The 26,423-nt window shown below is 39.6% G+C and overlaps 1 protein-coding gene across 1 annotated transcript in view; it reads right to left on the bottom strand.

The window, feature by feature from the left end:
* LOC128519948 (SH3 and multiple ankyrin repeat domains protein 1) overlaps positions 1-26,423 on the bottom strand; it is a 158,400-nt gene that overhangs the window by 80,223 nt on the left and 51,754 nt on the right. The window contains exons 8-11 of the mRNA XM_053493928.1: positions 11,147-11,263; positions 10,986-11,063; positions 10,285-10,351; positions 8,653-8,834 (exon numbers count right to left, since the gene is read on the bottom strand). Of these exons, the coding sequence (XP_053349903.1) occupies positions 8,653-8,834; positions 10,285-10,351; positions 10,986-11,063; positions 11,147-11,263 (444 nt within the window). The remainder of the gene's footprint in view (positions 1-8,652; positions 8,835-10,284; positions 10,352-10,985; positions 11,064-11,146; positions 11,264-26,423) is intronic.

The raw sequence follows: 26,423 nt of genomic DNA, 5'->3' as shown, positions 1-26,423 counted from the left end.
TTGATGTATTGATGTTTTGATGTAGTTGAGTTAAGCTGAGTGATAATGTTTGTGTTTGTGTGTGTTTATCAGTTCAGTCCCTTTTTGTTGAGGAGACGGATGGCTTGGGTAAAAAAGCTGTTGCACATTCTGGATGTGTGTGCCCGAATGCTTCGGTACCTTTTTCCAGATGGCAGGAGTGCAAAGTGTCTGTAAGAGGGGTGTGTCGGATCAGCCACAATGCTGGTGGCTTTGCGGATGCAGCGTGTGGTGTAGATGTTTTCATTAGAGGGAAGAGAGACCCCGATGATCTTCCCCGCTGTCCTCACTATCCGCTTTAGGGTTTTGCGGTCCGATATGGCACAATTCCCAAACCAGACAGTGATGCAGCCGCTCAGGATGCTCTCAATAGTTCCTCTATAGAAGGTGGTCAGGATCGGTGGTGGAAGCTGGGCCTTTCTCAGTCTTCTCAGAAAGAAGAGACGCTGTTGGGCTTTCTTGTGCAGGGAGCTGGTGTTGAGGGACCAGTTGAGGTCCTTCTCCAGGTGGACACCCAGGAATTTGGTGTTTTCGACAATCTCCACAGAGGAGCCGTTGATGCTCAGCGGAGAATGGTCGCCTCGTGTCCTCCTGAAGTCAACAACCATCTCCTTTGTCTTGTCAACATTCAGAGACAGGTTGTTGTTGTTACACCAGTCCGTTAGCCTCTGCACTTCCTCTCTGTGCGCTGACTCGTCGTTTTTGTTAATGAGACCCACCACGGTCGTGTCATCAGCAAACACAATGATGTGATTCAAACTGTGTGTTGCTACACAGTCGTGAGTCAGCAGTGTGAACAGCAGTGGACTGAGCACACAGCCTTGTGGGGCCCCAGTGCTCAGTGTGGTGGTGCAGGAGGTGCAGTTCCCGATTCATACTGACTGAGGCCTTCCGGTCAGAAAGTCTAGGATCCAGTTGCAGAGGGAGGTGTTCAGGCCCAACAGGCTCAACTTCCTGATCAGTTGTTGGGGGATGATAGTGTTGAATGCTGAGCTGAAATCTATGTAGAGCATTCGAATGTATGTGTCCTTCTTGTCCAAGTGTTAGGGCAAGATGGAGTGTAGTGGAGATGGCATCGTCCGTTGAGCGGTTAGGATGGTACGCAAATTGCAGTGGGTCCAGTGAGGGAGGCAGCAGGGTCTTGATGTGTCTCATGACGAGCCGCTCGAAGCACTTTATGATGGTGGGTGTAAGTGCAACGGGACGGTAGTCATTGAGACAGGACACAGTTGACTTTTTGGGCACGAGGACGATAGTGGTGGCTTTGAAGCACGTGGGAACAACGGCGCTGCTCAGAGAGATGTTGAAGATGTCGGTGAGAACATCTGCCAACTGTTCAGCACATTCTCTGAGCACTCTGCCTGGAATGTTGTCTGGTCCAGCAGCTTTACGTGGGTTGACTCTGTGTAGAGTTTTCCTCACCTCAGCTGTAGTGAGACACAGCACCTGGTCATTCGGAGAAGGGGTGGTCTTCCTCGCCGCCACGTTGTTCTGCCTGTCAAACCGAGCATAGAAGTTGTTCAGCCCATCTGGGAGGGAGCCGTCACAAGCAGGTGATGTCGTCCTGTAGTGAGTGATGGCTTGTAAGCCCTGCCACATGCGCCGTGTGTCGCCGCTGTCTATGAAGTGGTTGTGGATTCTCTGGGCGTGTGCGCGCTTCGCCTCTCTGATGGCCCGAGAAAGTTTGGCCCTTGCTCTTCTAAGGGCCACCTTGTCTGCCGCTCTGAAGGCAGAGTCTCGGGTCCTCAGAAGTGCATGCACCTCCGCAGTAATCCACGGTTTCTGATTGAAACGTGAGATGATGTTCTTGGAGACAGTGACATCATCGGTGCACTTGTTAATTTTGCTGGTCACTGATGACGTGTACTCCTTCAAGTCAGTGAAGTCGCCGTAAGTTGCAGCCTCCCTAAACATGTTCCAGTCAGTGTTCTCGAAACAGTCCTGAAGAGCAGAGATGGCTCCTGCTGGCCAGGTTTTCACCTGCTTCAGAACCGGTTTTGAACGCCTGACGAGTGGTCTGTATGCTGAAATTAGCATAACAGAGATGTGGTCTGAGTAGCCAAGGTGGTGGCAGGGCTCTGCCCGATATGCGCCGGGGATGTTTGTGTAAACAAGATCCAGCGTGTTTTCCCCTCTCGTTAAAAAGTCGACATACTGATGGAATCTATGAAGCACTGACTTGAGATTTGCATGGTTGAAATCTCCAGCAACAATAAACGGTCCATCCGGGTGTGTATTTTGCAGTTCACTGATCTTTGTATACAGTTCCCATAGCGCTTTCTTAGCATTAGCGCTAGGTGGAATGTACACTCCGATAATGAAAACAGTGGTGAATTCCCGTGGTAATTAAAAAGGTCTGCATCTAACAGTCACAAACTCCACCAGCGATGAGCAATAACTAGAAACTAGCACAGAGTTCTTGCACCATTTCATGTTGATGTAAACACACAAGCCACCACCGCGAGTCTTACCACACAGAGCTGCATTTCTGTCAGCGCGAAACAAGGCTAGCCCGTCTAGCTGAATAGCGGCGTCCAGTAGTCTGTCGCTGAAAACAAAGACACAGCAGTCTCTAACCTCACGCTGTGTAGCCTGCTGGAGTCGGATGTAGTCCAGTTTATTGTCCAGGGAGCAGAAATTGGATAAGGTGATGGACGGGAGAGTCGGCCGGCTGGGGTTTGTTTTTAGCCTAGCACAGACTCCCGCCCACTTGCCGTGCTTCCGCACGCACTGCTTCCAATGTCCCCTTCTCCAGCCGCCGACATTAGGCCACGCCGAGGCTTTGAGCCCTGGTTCACGCAGCAAGGCGAGGTCGCGTAGCTTTTCCCGCAGCTCATTGTGGATGTCGTTAACCGGGTTATTTAGGTACAAAAGTGTCTGGTGGTTGTATGTACAGACACCAGTCGCGACGATATCCATACACAGAGTATGAGTATGAATTATTTATTTATGAGTAAAAATAAACACGCTACACACAAAACGTAAACAACATAGCACCATTTTGGCTCTGAAGCGGCCACTGCGTGTTACTGCTGCACCGACATATTGGATCTCATTTTACACTTTTACTTGAGTAAAAAGCTTAAGTTGATACTTCAACTTCTATAGAAGTATTTTTAAACCCTAGTATCTATACTTCTACTTAAGTAATGAATGTGAATACTTTTGACACCACTGCTTCTGGGACATCATCCATCCTTCCTTCCCACCAAGCCGCGTAGACTGACATCTTTCCTGGTGGGGAAAAGCTTTCAGGCAGCAGATCAGACTGGTGCTCCACTGAAAACCATGGCGGTTTTTGCAGGCTTACCAGGCTGACCTGCTAAAAGACTTGAGCACTGGCGGGGCTCCTCATGATAGGGCATTCCTGGAACTACGCCGAGCCACAGACCTGTCTCTTCATGCAACAAAACAGACAGCCCATGCTATCGGCCGTTTTATGGCTGCGATGGTTTCCACGGAGAGGCACCTGTGGATAAATCTCACGGGCATTAAGGATAAGGATCGTGCGTTCCTCCTTGATAACTGCATCTTGTCTTCCGGCCTGTTTGGCGACGCTGTTAACTCCGTCGCTACTAGGCTTGGGAAGGTGAAATTATATAAACAAGACATCGGGAAATTCCTTCCCCACTGTGGTCAAGAGTTGGGACTGTCAACCACCCAGTCCTGACCGGGTCTGACTCTCGCGAGGCGTAAAGCAGAAAGAGAGTGTTATGAGCCAGACACCCCCTCTTAAGACTGGTGTGCGGCGCGCCGCGCTTCGCAATCCGTCACAAAAAAGTTGGTCCTACAAACTGTCTTCTTCACAAAGAAGAAGTCCTGAGGCTCATTCGCCGGGGACCGTGGGGGTGCCCAGGACTGTGGGGGTGCCAGGAAGGGGCATGTAAAATTTCTTTCAAGAATGAAGTGTTCTACCTGGCACCCCAGGAGGTCGGTGTTCATGCTCTGCCACCACTGGTGTTTCGGGCAACACCAGTCTCCAATGAAGGGTTAGTTCTTCGGTCATTTCCTGCCATGTTTCAGGATGCCGAACATCTAACCAACTCCCCCCCACCCCCACCCCCACCCCACTAACCAAGCTGCCAAAACTTGTGCCCCTTTCGGCGAAACTGGCAGCGTGGAAGTTATCGACCTATTTTAATATAAAAATATTGCCACAACACAGGAGGTTTCCAAGGTTCGCTTTCGGGGGCAAAGCTTACCAGTATCGGGGCCTTCCATTTGGCCCAGCTCTGTCACCCACAACCGTATTTTGAATGACATAGAGAACTGGCTGATTCTGGCTCAGTCTCAGCATCTCGTTCCCGCTTTTTCAGGAAACGGTTACAGCAAAGTACCGTATTTTGAATGACATAGAGAACTGGCTGATTCTGGCTCAGTCTCAGCATCTCGTTCCCGCTTTTTCAGGAAACAGGGTTACAGCAAAGAACCCGAAACGTTCTTACCTATACATTCAGAGAAACTTAAATGCACCCCTCCCCACTTTAAAAACCTCTTGGATCTGAGGCTCTTCTGAAGACTTTCAGTGATTAAGGCCTCTTTTTAAATTTGCGTAAATTTAATCTTCTGGATTCTAAATTCTAAAGTTGACATTGTTACCATTTTTAATCCTTGGAATTGAAGATATTGATATTTTCCTTATAACAGCATAAATTGCATTGTTTTTATTCACTCTATACACAATAATATCCTTTGGTATTTTTATAAAAACAATAAAAAACAGGTTTGGGGCTATCTTGGTTCACTAATTTATGAATTAATAAATAGATTTTATTAATATTAATCCTCATGCCTGGTTTAGGTTTAGTATTCAGTGCGCACCGTTTGTACATCTGTTATTTTAAAACTATATCATAACACTCAGAAGACCTTTTATTTGGGGTTAAGTGACTGTTGTGCCTAACTTTTTTCAGCAGAGCCCCTGTTTCACTGAATAATTCACAACTTTTCATGATTATGTGTAACCGGTCACTCCAGTTAAACTTTACTGTGTTGTGTGAATCAGACACGGGACACAGGTGGCGGTTCACTGGAAGCATTTAATTTCTTCTCTCTCTGACACATAAAAAAACAAACAGCCTCTGAGTGACAAAGGGCAGAATTACAGCATAAATAATTCAACATATGTGAATAAATTAGAAAATTAAACATAAACATGGAAAACATACTGACACATAAAGGAACAAACAGCCTCTGAATAAGAATTGCCCTTGTTTTCTATCAAATAAAACGTGATGTACATCATGTGCTTGACATGTTTAAGCCAAAATAATAGAACACACAAAAAAATTAAAAATGCCAAAAAATAATTACACAAATACATAAAATATCATTATACACACAAATTGGGGTTGAATTATAGAAATAAAATGAATAATAAAAAGGACGATTAAAATGGATTACAAGGAGGCTGGCTTTAGGTGACATTACAGGATTTAAAGGGAAAAGGACTCATCTCAATCAGGCACTTACATCAGGTATATGAAATTAACAATTTTGTTTAAATTCTAACAATTTAACAGGTTAATTTCTATACCTGTTACATATGTAAGACCTCTTCACCCCTCACACAGACACACACACAGCAGACCAAATCGTCATTAGCACGTCCCTTCCTCAAACAGCGCAGCAATGAGCATTTACTTTTTTGTAAGTCGCTCTGGATAAGAGCGTCTGCCAAATGCCTAAATGTAAATGTAAATGTACTTACATCTGAACTGAGTCGTTTACATAAGTCACTGATCAATAGCTCATCATATCAATTTATTTATCCAGATGTACCTGTTTTACATGGAAATTTACAGGTTTGTTACAAAATGATTTACTCTGACAGCCATAAGAACAGTGGCAGCTGGAACACCTAAAACACTTTTTATTATTATTTATTATTATTAAATTTTTTATAATTTAAATAAAAATGCTTATCTAAATGTGGGCTATTGTTATTTACTTACAATATTTGTTAATTTAATTTAAATGGGGTTTGGGCTCCGGGATGTTGAGCATCGTGCTCCTCCTCTTTATTTTCCTACATAGTCTAATCAGTGCTTAACTGCACGCATAAAGGCTAATCTAAAGGCTCACTGTGTTAACATTTATTTCGCTTAAATTTGATTCTAATAAAATTTAATTAATTTTGAATTTTACATTTGTACTGTAATTTTAGTACTGTGATTATGAATTCGTTTAACAACAATGTTTCACTTGCTTTTATCCACTACTACGTGCAGCTCTAAAGGAGCTGCGACTCATTAATCCTGCAAGGAATGAACTAAGGCATGAGGCGTCACTCTGTAGTTATATAGCGCCACTCAGCGGTAAAAGTCAGCAAACGCACAAACCCAAATATTGCCGTCGAGTGGCGCAACGGTTAAACCAACATTTTATATATATATATATATATATATACAGTGGTGTGAAAAACTATTTGCCCCCTTCCTGATTTCTTATTCTTTTGCATGTTTGTCACACAAAATGTTTCTGATCATCAAACACATTTAACTATTAGTCAAAGATAATATAACTGAACAAAAAATGCAGTTTTTAAATGATGGTTTTTATTATTTAGGGAGAAAAAAAATCCAAACCTACATGGCCCTGTGTGAAAAAGTAATTGCCCCCTGAACCTAATAACTGATTGGGCCACCCTTAGCAGCAATAACTGCAATCAAGCGTTTGCGATAACTTGCAACGAGTCTTTTACAGCGCTCTGGAGGAATTTTGGCCCACTCATCTTTGCAGAATTGTTGTAATTCAGCTTTATTTTTCTAGCATAAACCGCCTTTTTAAGGTCATGCCACAACATCTCAATAGGATTCAGGTCAGGACTTTGACTAGGCCACTCCAAAGTCTTCATTTTGTTTTTCTTCAGCCATTCAGAGGTGGATTTGCTGGTGTGTTTTGGGTCATTGTCCTGCTGCAGCACCCAAGATCGCTTCAGCTTGAGTTGACGAACAGATGGCTGGACATTCTCCTTCAGGATTTTTTGGTAGACAGTAGAATTCATGGTTCCATCTATCACAGCAAGTCTTCCAGGTCCTAAAGCAGCAAAACAACCCCAGACCATCACACTACCACCACCATATTTTACTGTTGGTATGATGTTCTTTTTCTGAAATGCTGTGTTACTTTTACGCCAGATGTAACGGGACACGCACCTTCCAAAAAGTTCAACTTTTGTCTCGTCGGTCCACAAGGTATTTTCCCAAAAGTCTTGGCAATCATTGAGATGTTTTTTAGCAAAATTGAGACGAGCCTTAATGTTCTTTTTGCTTAAGTGGTTTGCGCTCTGGAAATCTGCCATGCAGGCCGTTTTTGCCCAGTCTCTTTCTTATGGTGGAGTCGTGAACACTGACCTTAATTGAGGCAAGTGAGGCCTGCAGTTCTTTAGATGTTGTCCTGGGGTCTTTTGTGGCCTCTCGGATGAGTTGTCTCTGCGCTCTTGGGGTAATTTTGGTCGGTCGGCCACTCCTGGGAAGGTTCACCACTGTTCCATGTTTTTGCCATTTGTGGATAATGGCTCTCACTGTGGTTCGCTGGAGTCCCAAGGCTTTGGAAATGGCTTTATAACCTTTACCAGACTGATAGATCTCAATTACTTTTGTTCTCATTTGTTCCTGAATTTCTTTGGATCTTGGCATGATGTCTAGCTTTTGAGGTGCTTTTGGTCTACTTCTCTGTGTCAGGTAGCTCCTATTTAAGTGATTTCTTGATTGAAACAGTTGTGGCAGTAAACAGGCCTGGGGGTGACTACAGAAATTGAACTCAGACGTGATAAACCACAGTTAAGTTATTTTTTAACAAGGGGGGCAATTACTTTTTCACACAGGGCCATGTAGATTTGGAGTTTTTTTTCTCCCTTAATAACGTAAACCTTCATTTAAAAACTGCATTTTGTGTTCAATTATGTTATCTTTGACTAATAGTTGACAGTTTTTGATGAGCAGAAACATTTAAGTGTGACAAACATGCAAAAGAATAAGAAATCAGAAAGGGGGCAAATAGTTTTTCACACCACTGTATATATATATATATATATATATATATATATATATATATATATATATTATATTATCTCATTTAATCATTATAAAAATAACATGAAGCACATATACACACATTTATCATGCTAGAGCAACAAAATTCATGTTTGCTTTAGCATTGGAAACAATATTGTTTTAGGCTAACTTATTATACACAGTTCTTCGTTGTACTTGGTCTGGCTTTAAGATAAAGTCCTTCAGTGCACCATCTGGCGGATATTCAGTGAAGCACTTTTATTGAAATTCCCGAATGCTGCTTGTGGAATTTCGTGGCATGGCGCGCACCAAATTGTGGCATCTCGTGGGAAAAAGCGCACACATTCTTAATGGCCACATCTGTTAAACTTTACTCTGTGTGTAGGCATACTCTGAGAATTCAAGACTAGTGTAATGTGATGTATGCATTCCTTCCAGAGAACCCAGAACACACAGGGTTCACACTCAAAGCTTTATGACTGTTACCTTGCTGTGAGTGAATGAGATTGTTAAACCAAGAATGGAAACAAAAGTTCAGGTAAACTGCGTACATCTATCCCTAAATTGTTCCCTGAACTGCTACAGAGATAAACAATAAAGTGGGGATAGACAGTACCTGTGAAGTAGCAGGTGCAGTAGTAGGTGGGGCTACAGGATCAGTGGGTGTGGCCATGGTGTTTTCACTCTTTGCACGTAGGAGGGGGTGCGGGTGGAGTTGGGGAAGTGACATGTTCATGGACAAGCCATGTCCACTTTCAACACGCTGGGGAGAGTATTTAGGAGACTCCAAAAATGGAACTAGGAAGGACAGAGGGAGAGACAATGAGAATTAACAGCAACAACTTCCCTTAATACTTTATAGTACTGTAGAGGATATCTAAAAAGTAAGCAGAGTGAATCTGTCTCACACACTTGTTTTCCATACAGTGACTATAGATTTGGTCTATACATGCAAATGCACTTTCTAGCTCAAGCCTCACTGTGGCTAAAGTCTTTAGAGAATACTACATGTCCTCTCTCATGTCTGGAGACATTCACACTGCATCCTTGGCCCAAATTTCTTCTGACCTGCCCCCATTTGCCAGTAGTTAAGCTGGGACTCCTGGGATTTTAAAAGCGTTTCTGTTTTAGTGCTCACTCTACTTTCGGTACATAGTGAGAACGCCCTCTGCTGAGCCATTCTTCATGAGTGGGAAGCTCCTACCGTAACAGAGACAGCTAGCAGCTGTACAGAATTACTCTCTGATCCACCATCATCCTTATTATTATAATTATAGTTAAAAATGTTTCTTCACTGTCTCTACTCTTTTTGCAGTAGGGAGGGGAACGGAAACAACCATAAACATAATAATCAAAATCAGAGGGGCATTCAAAGCAAAGCAGGACTTTTGATTGTACAGAATAACAGAATACAGCTATGAGAGTAAAACCTTCCTTTATTTCTCTATATAATCCCCTGTTACACTAATGCACGTATCCCAGTGTTTTACTAGTACTTGAACACCATCAAGGTAGAAAGATTTCTCAGTATGCCGGAGACGTGATCAAACATAATTTGTACAAAATATTTTTATTTTTATCCTAGTTAAATTTATTCTTGACTGTATTTCTTTTTATTCATATCTATTTCTTATCTGTAAGCTTTTATTTTTTTAAGGCCACAGATGGTCGTGTAAGCATTTCACTGCATATCGTACTGTGTATGACTGTGTATGTGACAAAATGTGAATTTAAATTTAAATTTTAACTGTCTGCTTCACATCTGAAACTTCAAAACTTCACACTTTCTTCAGTACTTGGGATATTCTACCACCCACTTCCACACACAAAAACTTCTTAACAGTGTTTTACTGATGGTACTTAGTAACATAGTAACAAAACTTTAGTAACAAAAGTCTCCAAATGACTGAATCTAAAATTTGAATTAAATGCTGGCCTCCCAGGAACTCCTTAAATGGATTTAAAAATGATTTGAAGTGAGGTCAGGGCTGTACTGGGAATGTGGCAATAACTCCCAGCATAGTTTGTGTAATATACAAGTGGTGTTGGTAAATTATTATTTGTACAGTTCACATAGACAAATGTGTCTCTTTCACAAGGGGGCAACAAGTTATTTTTCATTTTTATTATTTTTTTAACAAGTTTTTACCTACCCCTCATTAAAACTTCTTCAACTTTTTACCATAATTGGTTTGGTAGTTCTTTGGTCATCATGATCTTTATACAAGCAGAAAGGTCACTGACATACCTACATCTGTGTCGTTGTGATTTTTGATGATTTCTCCAAGTTCAAAATGACCGGACATTACAGCAACCTTAAGCACACATAAACAGCTTGATGTAAATATTCATGTGCATTAAAGCAAAGTGCATGTACATTAATGTCAAAAACATTAAATAACAATTATGTGGTCCTCGCCAACTTCTATAAACAAACACAACATCAACTGACCACAAAAGAAATAAAATAAAATAAATTCAATATGTAGTCATTAATTTTCCCCAAAAAAATGTGAACAAGAATTGAATTTATTCTTCCAATCTGTAGTATTAAAGTGCCAGCCAGAGGTTTAAACAGACCTACTGAAGATCATATCTTACTTTTTCCTTGCAGGAGTTTTCACGTAAGGTTTTATGGCAATGTAATCTTGTTTTTTCATGTAATGTTTTTTTTCCCCTAAAAAGCCCCATAGCTACAGTATGTATCAGTGTACACTTGTACAGCTGCACATTTATGTTTAATCAGCCAGTCACATAGTAAACCGTATGAAGCTGGATTCAGATGTGTTGCTTTCAGCAAAGCTTTTTTAAAGAAACTTTAGACCTATAAAATGTTTCTTTTGGTTGTTACAAAATTTGATTTAAATTGCTTTTTCTGGACTAAAATATTGAAAATGCGTAAAAAAAAAAAGCAGGTGCCCAAACTCTAGACTAGTTATTTAGTTTTACCTGGAAAGGGGTTTGTCCGTGTTTGTTCTTTATCTCCTTACTGGCTCCTCTGTAGAGAAGAACCCGCACACAGCTCTCCTAAAAAAACATAAATTATGGAACGCCTTTAGTGTGTTTATGTATCCGTATGCATGTGTGTGTGTGTGTGTGTGTGTGTATACCTTATTGTACAAAGCACTGATGTGCAGGGCTGTGTTTCCTGATGCATTCTGGGAAGTAGTGTCTGCCCCATAAAACAGCAGATGCTCTAAATGCTGGGCAAAACCATGCTGACATGCCTGCAGAGGGAGAAGAATTTATCATATACATAGACCATGGGCACTAATGTAACGTATAGATCTGGCCATTAGGAATGAATGTTTCGAGAAAAGGGATCCCGTGACTTGCCGCGGCAAGCTGTGAAAATGCCCTTCATTACCTGTAGGGGGCAGTCGTGTTTCAGTATGAAGTATTGTGTGTCTGCTGAAGGCGAAAATGTGTTCTCTCTCTTAGGCACCCAGTGACATCAAGCAACAGGGCTCATAAACGTGTCGAGCTTAAACTGTAAATACTGATATGTATTTATTCTTCATTTTCTTCACTCTTCAGTAATGATACTTCTTTGACTGCACTTTCTTCATTTAGTATTATTATTATTATTATTATTAGTAGTAGTAGTAGTAGTAGTAGTAGTGCTCTGAATTTATTAGTATTATTCTTACTATTATTGTAACACACTAAGAATACAAAAATGAATGATGTTTTATTGTGTATATTAATTAAACATTAAACAATATAAACACTGCCTTTTGCAAAGTGAAAGTGCGTGTGCGACTTTTTGATCAAAAGGCTGATAAACCCACGTGCAGATATGAGCAGATTTATTGATAGAACTACAGACATGAAATGCAACAAACACAAAAATATATGCTACTCGCTGAATACAACACGACAGCACGCAGAATCCCCAGGCTTTGACTGCACTTTCTTCATTTATTAGTAGTAGTAAACTAAAAATTGCTGGTTTTCTGTAAACACGTCGTTGGGTTGTTTATGCTGGGTCAAAATTCGGTGTTATTTCAGGTACTTTAATCACACTTTTGGGTTCTGCATGATTAAATCCGTTTCCTCCCTAGGCCTTTTATTCTGGGGTTTTTGGGTAATCTAATTAAACACGAATATATATAGAAGTGGCATTTTTATTAAAATCCAACATTTTAATGGATAGTGATTAGTGCATGGGCGTCAATCCGCACGTTCTAAATATTCAATTGTCATTTATACTGCCATTGTTTTAAAGCCCTTTACTAAAGAATTCTCAAGTTATTAAGTAAGTAAGTAAATAAAAGATAAATGAATAAATAGTTTTAAATTGTACTTCAGCGTGTATATATATATATATATAATAAATTCTTAACATTTTAATGGTTAGTGATTGGTGCAGACATTCACATTATATTTGGGGGAAAGGAGGGTCCTAAGCTATAAAAGAAATTGAACATAACAACTGTAGGCATTTGCAGTTCCTACGGATATTAGTAGCAACAGACATGGAGGCAAAGATGTTTTATTCCAGGAAGAATGTTGCCGTTTGTGCACGCAAACAAACGGTAAGAAAGCCTTTTTTTTTTTGTGAACATCCGGCTCGTAAAAAAGAAAACTGTATTTTTCTTGCAACAATATTAAAAAATCTATGCATGTCAGTGGTGTGCTAAAGGTATTAAATGATTCGTATGTTGGCTTTTACGGGCTACACTGATCAACAGTTGGCGCCCCGCTGATATCAGCATATTAAAGGAGCAGATATCGGCTATGACACGTAGCCTTTTGAGTTTGGAGGCCAGGGTTGGTTGGTTGAAAGCATGTTTGAATGAGAAGATAACGTGACAAACACACACACAAACTACCCGTGCATACACACCTACAGTATGAAACGCGCGCGGACACACACAAACTCTCCGTGCATACACGCCTACAGGTCTTTACTTCGTAATACACCTGGCCATAAATAAAAATTAAGATTTAGGCCTAAAAAGATGCTTTAAAATACATCTAAAATCCATTCACAAGTGTGTATAAACCCACAACCGTAAAAAAGGCAGCATTTTGCTCAAAAGGATGATAAACACGTGCGATTTATCGATAAAAATAAAGACATACATTGCCCCCTCCCCCTTCAACATCATGCAATAGTGAGGACTTCATGAACTTTTTTAATAATAAAATTGTAAATTTTAGGCATAAAATTAAGGTTTTGAAACCGAACAATGTTATTGATGCAGATGTTAACAGAACTTAGAATACTTTACTCCCCTTGAAGAGAATGAACTAATTTCACTCATCTCTTCTTCAAATTCATCAACCTGTATATTAGATCCTGTACTGACACATTTTCTTAAACAGATAGTACCAGCAATAACAGAACCCCTGTTGAGAATAATTAATTTTTCACTCAGCATTGGATATGTTCCAAAATCTTTTAAATTTGCAGTTATCAAACCAATAATTAAGAAACCTGACCTCGACCCCTGTCAGCTGTCCAATTACAGGCCAATATCAATCAATCAATCAATAAATAAATCAAACTTTATTTATAAAGCACTTTAAAAACAACAAGGTGGGCCAGAGTGCTGTACACCACCTAACAAGAATAGGTTACATCACAAATAAAATAAGTGTCAGTTTAAAAAAACACAAGAATATTAGTCAACAAATCAAAAGTTGAAAGCAAGCGTAAAAAGGTGTGTTTTAAGTGATGACTTAAAAACCATAAAAGATTCAATTTGTCTAAGATGCAACGGCAGATCATTCTATAGTTTAGGACCCGCGACAGAAAAGGAATGGTCCCCCCTGATTTTTCTTAGTATATTGGGGACAACCAAAAGAGACTGAGCAGCTGACCTAAGAGAGCGAGCAGGGCAGTAGGGCTGGAGCATGTCATATACTGAGGGGCGAGACCATGTAAGGATTTAAAAAAACAAATAAGAGAATTTTTAAATCAGTACGAAAGCGAATCGGGAGCCAGTGCAATGACTTTAAAATCAGAGTATTGTGCTCTTGTTTTTTAGTACCAGTTAAAAGCCGTGCAGCAGCATTCTGTACAAACCTTAAACCTCCCCATTATCTCTAAGATCCTGGAAAAGATAGTAGCGGAGCAGCTATGCTTATATCTACATAGAAATGGCATACATGAACTGTATCAGTCAGGATTTAGGCCTCATCACAGCCCAGAGACAGCACTCGTTAAAGTAGTAAATGACATTCTATTGGCCTCTGATCAGGGTTGTGTAACTACAGTGGGAGCCACGTCAAACAGCCGCTTGGAGCATGATAGGTCCATGACAGGACCGTGACAGGACCATGATCGATCCGTGCACGGAATGTGATCCCCCGCGATGACGTAGTTAACGATGCCCCGCCCCATAAACGCCCCCATGCACTTTCTAAAAAGATGGTTGCAATGCTGTATAATTCCGCCAGATGGAGCATTGACTGCTTCAGTTAACTGCAGTGTCCAAGCAGCCGGTTACTATATTTAATATATATAACATAACTTACGTCAACATAGTTTCATAAATAGATGATGTGGTAAAAAAGAGGGATAAAAAACGATTCATAAAACAGATTTAAATCACTCAATACACAACCCATGATGCTTATGCTATTTTTAATTAATGATTAATTTAATTAATTAATAAAACTACTTATTGCAATATTTTTCACGACATCCTTAATAATACTTAAAGACACGGTAACATCTGTAATTTATCTATACCGTAGGTATGGAATACAAGTGCGGGCTATGTACAGTATTTTACATTACAGTGTATTTTATCTATTTCCGTTTAATACACTGGTAAATAATATTTTGCTGCAAAGTAAAGCTTAAAATTTAACTTCTGCTTGAGTTTGTTTTCGTTATATTTTTGATGTTTTCGCTGATGTTTTTTTTTCGCTGATAGTCAAAAATTGGCATAACAAATCGATTAATAACGCATAATATCTGGAACAAATATCTGTCCATACGGATCAGTATGTCTTTAGTCATTTAACCAGTATAACGTCCCCCATCTGATGGGACATTAATCACTTATCACTACGGTGAATAGATGCAGCAGAGACAAATTATCCCCATAAACATTCACACTTGAACACAATACTAACAGAACTAAACAGGTCCAGAGGGTCAGCGCCTGTTATCAGGACAGAAATCACCTACAGAATACTACTGTAATTTTTACTGCTTATATATTTTTGCCATAGTTTCATTTGTTTGTGTGTGTACGTGTGTGTGTGTGTGTGTGTGTGTGAGAGAGAGAGAGGGAGTGAGAGAGAGCGCGTGCGCGAGAGAGGGCTTATATTGTGATTTATCCAGGGTTACTAAAGCCTGGCTTACTACTACTAATAAAAATATTTAAATGTAACCCATGGGTCTCAATCACAAAATCAGCCAACGCTGTAAACAGATGACAAGACAAATTATATAGGCTACTCTGAAACGTTAATTTGAACATTAATATATATATATATATATATATATATATATATATATATATAAAAACCATAAATATAAAAACAATCGACTATTATTGTCAGGGTCAAGTTTACGGGGCTTCTCAGTCTTTCGTTAATTTTACTACTGACTCGAAACCAATGTGGCTTATTAAAGATGCACTGTTTTATTGGACATGGCTGTTTTGTAATGTTCTGCAAAATAAACACTGTCTACGGTTCGAATATACTGTGAACGTCTCAAAGTCACGTCTCTAGATCCTTCTGCAGTAATGTTATCGTGGTGTAAATTATTAACGTATCGATGTATTTCACTTGCAGACAAAATAGTCTAGTAACGAAAGTAATGAATTTGTCACTACTCTTCTCTTACGCAGCACGGCTAAAAAGATAATAAAAATGACACCAATCCTGCCATGATGCTACCCTGTCCATACACAACACTGGCTGGGGAGATGAACTCAGACTTTCCAGAACTTACTATTATTTCATGAGACGAAATTAAGCTAGGATGAAGAGAACAGAAGTGAACTCCCCTCTGTGTAATATCTAAGTAGAGTGTAACTGGATCAGCCACAAAATGCCCCCCGTGTAACTCTGATAAGGAAAAGCTCACAGACACCAAACCTGCAGCACTTTGGTGTAATTTTTATTATTTTTTTAGCCGTGCTTCATAAGAGAAAAAGTAGTGACAAATTCGTTACTTTTAATAACGTGATGTTTGATTGGATGTTATATCATTTCCAAGTTTGATAGTGTCGATTTTAGAGTGCATTATACGTGCAATGCGAAAAGGAAGTAAATAAACACGTAGCAATGCAAAGATATAAATTCAACAAAGTGTGATCATAATGGGTGTTGTTGCTGCTTTTTAGGTTATTGGTTCCATCGTGTTGCTGAACGCAACTGTGTTCACAAACGGAGGGAAAGAAAAAACACTCGCTAACGCGTTTGAATGAAAAGAGGCGGCGGCTTTTCTTTGAGGATAGCGATTGCGTAATGGGGGGCAACGTCTTTTGTCTTGTAAATGATTATCTTCGTTCACCTTCTAATCCCCCACAGCGCACACACTCTGTATACTGTTGCTATGTCTGTTCGGGCACTTGGTTATACACAGCACTTTAATGTATGAAACACTTACTTCCTGGTTTGTTTTATTTTAAATATTGCTTATTACCTTTTCCCGCAAAATAAACATTAAACATAAACATGTTATCATTGTGTAAATTATTAACATATTGGTGTCTTTTAATTAAGGACAAAAACAGACCCTGCGCTTGTGTTTAGGACTGATGCTGAACAGCTGTGTTCATAGGTTTAATCAACGATTTAATAGACAACAGTTAAAGCTTGTGGATGAGAGGTGTGTGTGTGTGCGCTCCTGCATTTCTCCGTTGGTTTAACACAAACATTTGGGCAGAGACAAGTCAGTCTCAAGTACCCCTTCCCCCCCAAAAAAAACACACACACACACAGAGAGCAATTAGCACCATGTCACAGTCAGTATTCTCCACTGAGGTTTCTTACCTTCCACTCCTTCTAAGTTTGTCTTTGCTCTTTTAATGGAGTTCTTAAAACCCCCAAAAAAATTATACTGAGAAAAAATGATTATGGGTCACATACACAAACTAGCACAGATACATATGATCAAGTTATATATTATATATAATAATAATAATAATAATAATAATAATTATTATTATTATTAGCCCAACTCTTTGACTATTTAAAACAACGTTGGGTCCCATTTTTTGCACATTGAAGTTGTTGGTTTAAGTAAATGTATTTTTAAATACACAAACAATCCCCCAACAATTAAAACACGCACACATGACTTTAAAAATAAAATTTATTCTTCCAAAACTAGTAAAAGGTAAAACAATAATTTGTATTAAACAGGTGAAAACATGTTTAATTTTTGCTTAAAGCTCATTAAAATACCCGGATAACACTAGCTGCATATCAGTCTCTATCTGGTTCTTTTATATTAAAATATCATTTTTAAAAAATATGAAAGATGGAAATGTTTAATTCTTTGTTTCCCCCCTAAAGTATCAAAAGTTTTGCAATTCTATGTTCAGAACATACAGTAGACCTGACCAAACATCATTCTAAAGCTGTGACATCATCCCTTCTACAGCTCCCTCAACAGCTTGTTCAGGCTCCTCCAGTAGCTTCAAAAGGCCAACCGTCATCCGTCTGACCCCCCAATCCTCCACAGCGGAGCTCTGATTAAAGAAAACAGGAGAATTTAGTGAATACAAAGATAAATAAACTTTACAGAATATCTAGTTGTAATAAATATAAAAGATATTAGTAAACCTCCACCACAGAGTGTGTAAAATACTGTTTTGGGGAATTCTGGAATGTAAATAAACTGGGATAACTTTAACCATTGAACTTTGTTAGTGCTAACCCCGGTCTGTCTGTATTATCGTCTGCATTAAATTAACCGAGAATTTACTTAATGCGCTTTTCATACAAATAAGTTAGGCGATATAACACTCGTATACTTTAGTTCATATCTGAAGCCAAACTATAACTTCCCGAGTACTGAAGCCCCCCCCCCCCCCACACACCTCCCCCCACTCCTTCACTGATAAACACTTCGGGGTTTTTATCCAGCTCGGTAACTAAGCGCTCGCGCTACCGCGCAAGGTCACGGCAAAATTGAGAAAAATATAAACCCGGTTATGAGTGTTTAGCTCGCGAGCTCCTGTACATCTATCCTCAGCTTGTGTCCTTCATGAACTGCATCACATTATATTCACAGATATAACCTGCAGATGAACTCTTACCCAAAGAATAAATAAATGCTGAATTTATCCAGACAACACGCGGTCAGACTCTGAAGGCATTTTTATAAAACACAAACACTCTTCATCCGGTAGTGCAGCTTTTGTAATAGGGACATTAATAGCATTTTCGAAGCTTTAGTGTCTTTTTCAGTTAAAGAGGAGTGACATTGTGAGTTTGTGACACTGACAGTAAGCTGTAATGTTAACTCCAGACTTGGTAAACAGATCATTAAGGTATCTAAAGTTACATCGCACGCTGCTCGTGCTGCCAGTGATTTTCAAAACGGCCGGTAAAAAACTAAACTGGGAAATAAACTGTAAACTAATCCCAAACAAATTTTATAAATTAAAACACCACTTACCGCAAATAGTCCATTAATCCACCATCTTCATCTCTAGTGCAGTTTGGCAGCGTCAGTTCGGCGGGGGTGGGTTGTTAAAATCACGTGATTGCAACTCAGCGCAGCTAAATTGCTGGCTTGTGTTAACGTGTCCTTGAGAACGAAGCGCCCTCTAGTGGTGGAACCAGGTAAATGCATAAATAGGGCTTGAATGGGCGTGTTTACTGTGAAATCTTGACACGCCTTTCTCGAAAGAAAAGGAGGGGGGATTACGGCGTACCATAGGGCAGCCGTACGCCATTCGTACGCCATTCACACGGCCGCGGCTATTTGGCGTGGCTCCATCTGTATGCTTGTATTACTCGACCTCAGTGCAGCTTTTGACACCACTGATCACGCTATTCTTCTTCACAGATTAGAAAATGTAGTAGAAATTAAGGGTACAGCCCTCTCCTGGCTCAGATCATATCTGACCCATCGTTATCAATATGTAAACTTAAATGGTGATTATTCTGCATGTTCTCTAGTGGAGTTTGGCGTTCCGCAGGGTTCAGTTTTAGGTCCACTGCTTTTTTTCCTTTACATGCTTCCTCTGGGCAACATAATTCGTAAGCATGGTATTAGTTTTCATTGTTATGCTGACGACACAGTTATATGTCTCAGCAAAACCTGATGAGAAAAAACAGCTTACTAAAGTTGAGCAATGTGTGCAGGACATGAGAAATTGGATGCTAATTAACTTTCTTCTGCTTAATCCGGATCAGACAGAAGTTCTAGTCATAGGACCGCATACAGCTAGGAGTAAAATTTTAGATTACACCGTAACTTTAGATGGCCTTTCTGTTCCATCAAGTGCAACAGTAAAAGACCTTGGTGTGATTATTGATTCCAGCCTTTCATTTGAAGCTCATGTAGATAATATTACCAGGATAGCATTCTTTCACCTCAGAAATATTGCCAAGATAAGAAATTTATTGTCGCTAAACGATGCAGAAAAACTAGTCCATGCTTTTATCACCTCTAGGTTGGACTATTGTAATGCCTTACTGTCTGGTTGTCAAGCCAGATGCATAAATAAGCTTCAGCTAGTCCAGAATGCAGCAGCGAGAGTCCTCACTAGAACCAGAAGATATGAGCACATCACCCCTATCTTATCTTCACTGCATTGGCTCCCTGTGAAATTTCGCATTGATTTTAAAATACTACTCTTGACATATAAAGCATTAAATGGTCTCGCGCCGCAGTACCTGAGCGAACTGCTAGTGTCTTATGAACTGCCACGCCTACTTCGATCAAAGGATGCAGGCTGCTTGTCAGTACCGTGTATTATGAAAATACAACTGGGGCAGAGCTTTTTCTTACAAAGTCCCAAAATTATGTAATAGTCTTCCAAATAGTGTTCGGGATTCAAATTCAAATTCAAATTTTATTTGTCACATACACAGTCATACACAGTACGAAATGTAGTGAAATGCTTACACGATCGCCAGTGACCTTAAAAAGAGAATTAAAGCTTATAATAAGTAATAAATATGAATAAAAGAAATACAATAAATTTATTAATAAAATTAAAAAAAAAAAAAAAATTTAACTAGAAAAAATAGAACTAAAAATAGAAATATGCCGTACGAAAATAGACATATACTGTACAAATAGAAATATACTGTACAAGAACATTTAAGAAATTGTGAAATTTTTATATTCTTGGGAGAAAGATGTGCAAATATGCATAGAAAAAAAGTGTCTTTGTGCAATAGTTATTAAAGTGTCTTTGTGCAATGGTCCAGAATGTAAACGTAAACATGTAGTGTAGATGTGAAGGTAGATGTGCGTTGAATTGTCCATAGTGTCCATGGATGTATAAAGATTGATTGATTGATTGTGAAAAGATTGTGTTAGTTCTGCATAGTGGTGTGGTTGACTCAAACACAGTCTCAGTGTTTAAGTCCAGGCTAAAAACCTATTTATTTAGCCAAGCATTTTTATAAATAGATTTGCCATAGGTAAAGGAGCAGATCTGGGGGACTCATGGACGTAGAGTATTATGGTGAACTGGTATGTTTAGATGCTGTCTTCCTCACAGTTAATATACATTCACATTATACATTGTGTGACTGTGACCAGACCTAACTGCAATCTCTCCGCTTCTTCTCTTTCTTCCCCTCTTTCCCTTTCCCCTCTCCCCTTGTCTCCCCCTTTCACTCTTTCTCTCTCTCTGTCGAGCTACACATGTTGTTCCTGAGCTGCCAGTGATCCAGACTCCCTCTGCCCTCCGGACCTGTCTGACCCATCCTGATGCCCCACTTTTGGCTGAAGATCTCGTCACATGGATGCCCCGTGTGTCTCTCTGGGATGCGTCTGGTGTCTGGGGATGATTCTCTCTACCTACAAGATGGTTCTGGCCTTGATGGTGTTGGCAACTGTTTCTCTGGGGACTTGACAGTTCGATAGTTCAGGACTGGAACTTCCTACAAATCTACCTGAGTCGTTAATAACTACCTGGACTTCATATTAACATCAATTAACATCAGCTATTATAGCTGAACTGCCTGCCATCTAACACACTGTATAAATGCAGATCATTTACTGTTTTCTGTTTCACCCAAATGAGGATGGGTTCCCCAAATTTCTCATTCACTGCTGAAGTAGTTAAATATGGTTATACTGTAGATATGTAGGTTACATTTTAAAAGTACAATCGCAAGTAAATTACAAAGTCAATTAGACACAAATAAATGATATGGTAGTAAATAAAATAAGAAATCTTAATGAGTGCTCAAATGTAAAGCAAACGCAATTATAAATTTATTGTGTATATTTAACTTAATTCAGCCGTTTAAGTTATATGAAAAATAACGTTCCAACCAGCAGACTATTATTTTCTGTTCAAATTTAAAGATGCCCGCGCGTATGTACAATAAGACGAACACAAAGAAGACAAAAGTAAATAATCTTAAATACAGTTAGCCTAATACAATATTGTTTCCAATCCTGAAGCAAACATGATTTTGTTTAAATTTATTATCTGAATACAACGCGACAGCGCGCTCCGAGGTGAACCCCCACAGAACCCCCCAGTTACTGTAATCCCTTTTCTTACCTTTCATTCACGATGGGTGTGAAGTTATCAAACCGGTTTCGCTGATGGGGGGATTCACAGAAATGAGGGGCTTAAAACGATTTAACAAGACCGAGCAGACGTCTCTGCCTTAAATGTATTTCACTAGCAAAACATGAATAGAAATAAATTGTTTAATGGTACTAATTAAACCAGACTTCATAGTTGAATTTGATACTTTGAGTGCAATTCATAAATTTACTGAATATATTCAGATTTTGTAAAATAACGAAACCTGTTTCCTTCCTAGACCTTTTGTCCCCATCACAATGAACTAAAGCTCAGCACGTCTACTGTACTCTCCTTGTTTTAATCTGTAATGTTTAAGTGGAATACATTTTGTGTATATGCTTAAATATTCCTTTTTATTTATGGACAGGTGTATTATGTTTGATCATGCATATGTGAGGTTCATGCATGCCGATGAACAGCTTTATAACAACAAAATAAACAGAGCTCTGCCATCTATGCGAGAATGGACAGGATAAGTCCACTGGAAACTAAAATAAAAAACTAAAGATGCTCTCTGAGCTTATGCCTTTACCGAGGATTTATGGGAAGAGAGAAAGTAGAGTTTGTGCTTTGTGCACTTTAACCCGAGAGCGTGCGCTAAACTGATGCGTGTCGCTCTCCCTCACTTTCTCACTGGTGTCTTAGACAGACAGAGGCTTGGGCTTTGCCTGTGTCTTCTCCGGCGTGCTATGTCTTTGGCCCTGACACCTTTTACCGGTGCGATCAAATGATCACACAGAGTGTCGCGCTATCACGACCCGGCCTGTTCTAAACAGTTTATGCGCGGCTCTGCCCCTCGCGCGAGCCGCGTTTAAATACACAAATACTTTAACAACACTTATCACGATTTGCATTTTATATGAAGGTCACATATGAGACGCGCGCACAAACACATACTTATATAATATATTCACATACAAACGTACTGTATACACATAAATACATAATATATTCAGTAAGTTTGTGATTTACACTCAAAGTAATTATGAAGTCTGATTTGATTGGTACCATTAAACATTTTATTTCTATTTATTCTATGTTTTGCTGGTGAAATACATTTTAGGACTCAATTCTTCTCTTTTCTTACACAACGCACCTGACACTTTTCACCACCCATTTCAACCTGCCTGTACCCGCCTCTTCACCTCCTTTAAACACTCTCCGTTGCTCTAGACCGTTGACCCTAAGTACTTAAAATCCTGCACCTTCTTTACCTCTGCTCCCTGTAGCCTCACCGATTCTCTTGGGTCCCTCTCATTTACACACATGTATTCCGTCTTGCTGCGGTTAACCTTCATTCCTCTGCTTTCCAGAGCATACCTCCACCTCTCCAAATTTTCCTCTACCTGTTTCCTTCTCTCGCTAAAGAGCACAATGTCATCTGCAAACATCATAGTCCATGGAGACTCCTGTCTTACCTCATCTGTCATCCTGTCCATCACCAGAGCGAACAAAAAGGGGCTTAGAGCCGATCCTTGATGCAGACCCACCTCCACCTTGAACTCTTCTGTCACACCTACAGCACATCTCATACATGTCCTGCACCACTCGAACATACTTATCTGCCCTTCCAGACCTTCATCTACAGCTCCTCCCTTGGCACCCTGTCATACGGTTTGTCTAAATCTAGGCACAACGCAACTCCCTGTTACCTTCTCTGTACTTCTACACCAACATCCTCAAAGCAAATACTGCATCTGATGTACTCTTTCTAGACATAAAACCATATTGCTGCTCACAAATGCTCACCTCTGCCCTTAACCTAGCTTCCACTACTCTTTCCCACAGCTTCATTGTCTGGCTCATTAGCTTTATACCTCTATAATTGCCACAGCTATGCACATCTCCCTTGTTCTTAAAAATTGGCACCAATACACTTCTCCTTCATTCCTCTGGAATCCTCTCACTCTCCAAGATCTTATTAAACAAACCAGTCAGAAACTCTACTGCCACCTCTCCTAAGCACTTCCATACCTCCACAGGTATGTCATCAGGACCAACAGTCTTTCCACTCTTTATCCTTTTTAATGCCTTCCTCACCTCACTTTTACTAATATTTGCTACTTCCTGTTCCACAACAGTCACCTCTTCTACTCTTTGTTTTCTTTCGTTCTCCTCATTCATCAACTCCTTAAAGTACTCCTTTTATCTTCCCATTACCCTCCTGGCATTTGTCAGTACATTTCCATCTCTATCTTTAATCACTCTAACCTGCTGCACATCCTTTCCATCTCTATCTCTCTGCCTTGCCAACCTGTACAGATCCACCTCTCTCTCTCCTTACTGTCTAGCCTAGCATACAAGTCCTCATATGGTCTTTGTTTGGCCTTTGCCACCTCTACCTTCACCTTACTTTGCCTCTCTTCTGCCTCTTCAGTAAAGCACAACACATTTATTTAAATTCCCGAATGTTGCTTGCAGCAAGTCACGGCATGCCGTGCGCCAAATTTCGGTATCTCGCGGGAAAACACGTGCATTCTTAATGGCCACATCTGTATAGTATATACTGTGTATAGAAAAAAATTAGACCAACCAGCTTTTAAACCATTAAAGCTCAGGGCAGTTTTTTTCCCTCACCATGTTTGAATAATTATATATGGGGATTAATAAATTGCGTGATATAGAAGGTCTTATATACTTTTTTTCAGCACAACTGTAAGATGACTACAAGATTATACAATTAATCTAGGCCCGGTTTCTCGATAACGCACACTATTCGCACGCTAAGAAGACTCTTAAGATATATCTTACGTTAAGTGTATTTCTCGAACTGTCTCTTAGGAGTCTTCTTAAGTCGCTGCCTCTTACGTCCGACGTTACAAGGCGCTGTCTACAGTGAAGGTCCTGAATTAGCTGACATCGGTTGCTCAGGAATCGATTTTTGACTCCTTTTGCATGACAGCGTTAAGAAAGACAGCACTTTCTATGCAAATTAAACAGTGCATTAAATTATTTTAATAGCGTTTATTTCGACATGGGTTAACTTATCAATAGCATGCGATAATAGACAAATATACAAATTAAATCACCAAACTGTCGCTTATATTTAAATGTAACCTGTGCCGGTGAAACGAACCGAGTATACAGTACAATCATAGAAAAATGGATGCGGGGCTTGAAACTCCCATGTTTATTTTCTCATTTAACTAAATCTAATTTCATCATAAAATAAAACGTGTCAAAAGAAAAGTCCATCCAGTCATAAATGATGGCTAATGATCAATGAAACATTTCAAACAAAAGCAGTGAGCAGCTGGACATCAAAACATGGAGTGTAAGTACAACGCGTTGGCCTGGCAAGTGCAGGTCTGAGCAGGTCAAGAAGCTCCATAATCTATTGCCTTGGAAGGCGAAACTTTTTTTTTTAAACATTTACCTCAGGCAAAATATGAAAAGGGCTGAAATTTTCTCTAAAGGAAAGATGTACATGAACCACACGGCTCCGCGGACGGCGCCGTCTTCAGTTTAGCACAACAACACGCTGTATCACTGCCAAATTATTTTAATGCATTAGTCACATTCTGAAATAGGCTAATTAAAAGTCACTATATTAGTTCTGATATTAAATAAAATAAAATTCATAAGCAGGTCTGAAGTATATTACATCATTAATATGACTTTGATAACGTGCCATAATGTGCTTCCATACGCCGCTGATTTATGAAGACACTGCTGCTCAGTGGCGGCGACTAGCCTCGTGAGCTGAAACTACGCTAAAAATGAGTTAAGGTTGGTCCAGACCAACCTTACAAACGTGTGACTTAGCTAAGAGATACTTAGCGTAAGAACATTTCGGGAAATGCGCCATAACGTTAAGAGAGAGGTTAAGGTACAACTTAAGAACTACTTAGCGATAAGAAGCTTTAGAGAAACCGGGCCCTATTTCTTTTAACTCAATTGAATCCAGTTTTATAAAAATTGGTATTTTGGTAATTGGTATTTGTAAATAATAAAAATTGAACTTTGTAATAATAGTATTTAATAATTCACCTTAAAAAAAAATCTAAACTCCATCATTAATTATCTGTTTTGATTTCACTCACTTCCTCATCATCTATTTCAATTTATCCTGTATGCAAGGTCATGGGTCAGAGCCTATCCCAGGAGAGTTAGACTCAAGGTGGGGTACACTCTAGACAGTTTGGCAGTCTATCACCGGGCACACACACATTCATACACTACAGGAAATTTGTGACTGCCACTCAGCTGTGTCTTGTGTGTCTTTATGTCTTTGGACTGTGGAAGGAAACCCACCAAGCACAGGGAGAACATGCTAACTCCATGCATACAGACCCAAAATGGGAATCGAACTCTTGACCTAAGGTGCTAAGCAACAGTGCTAACCATCAAACCACCATGCCAACTGTTTAGATATTATTAAATGTTAATTTTGCAGCAAAATGAAAATAATTCTAATTATTAATAATTTAGGAGGATATACACATTTGTATAAGTGCAATTGTCTGTATAGCTTTGTGAATACAGAGACAAGTCTAGACTTATTTTGTTGATGTTTTTTCAGTCGGTCCTTGTTAGGGGTCACCACAGCGATCAGCAAAACTGCACATTATTTTTAAAATGTCTCAATACTAGTCTTACTTGATCTTAGTGCTGCATTCGACACCATAAATCATAATATTCTCATAGATCGCCTACAAAATCATATAGGTATTCAGGG

This window comes from Clarias gariepinus, chromosome 4 (assembly GCF_024256425.1).
Source record: "Clarias gariepinus isolate MV-2021 ecotype Netherlands chromosome 4, CGAR_prim_01v2, whole genome shotgun sequence".
Classification (NCBI taxonomy): domain Eukaryota; kingdom Metazoa; phylum Chordata; class Actinopteri; order Siluriformes; family Clariidae; genus Clarias; species Clarias gariepinus.
The sequence above is the reverse complement of the archived record's forward strand: the minus strand, read 5'-3'. Positions and strand labels throughout refer to the sequence as shown.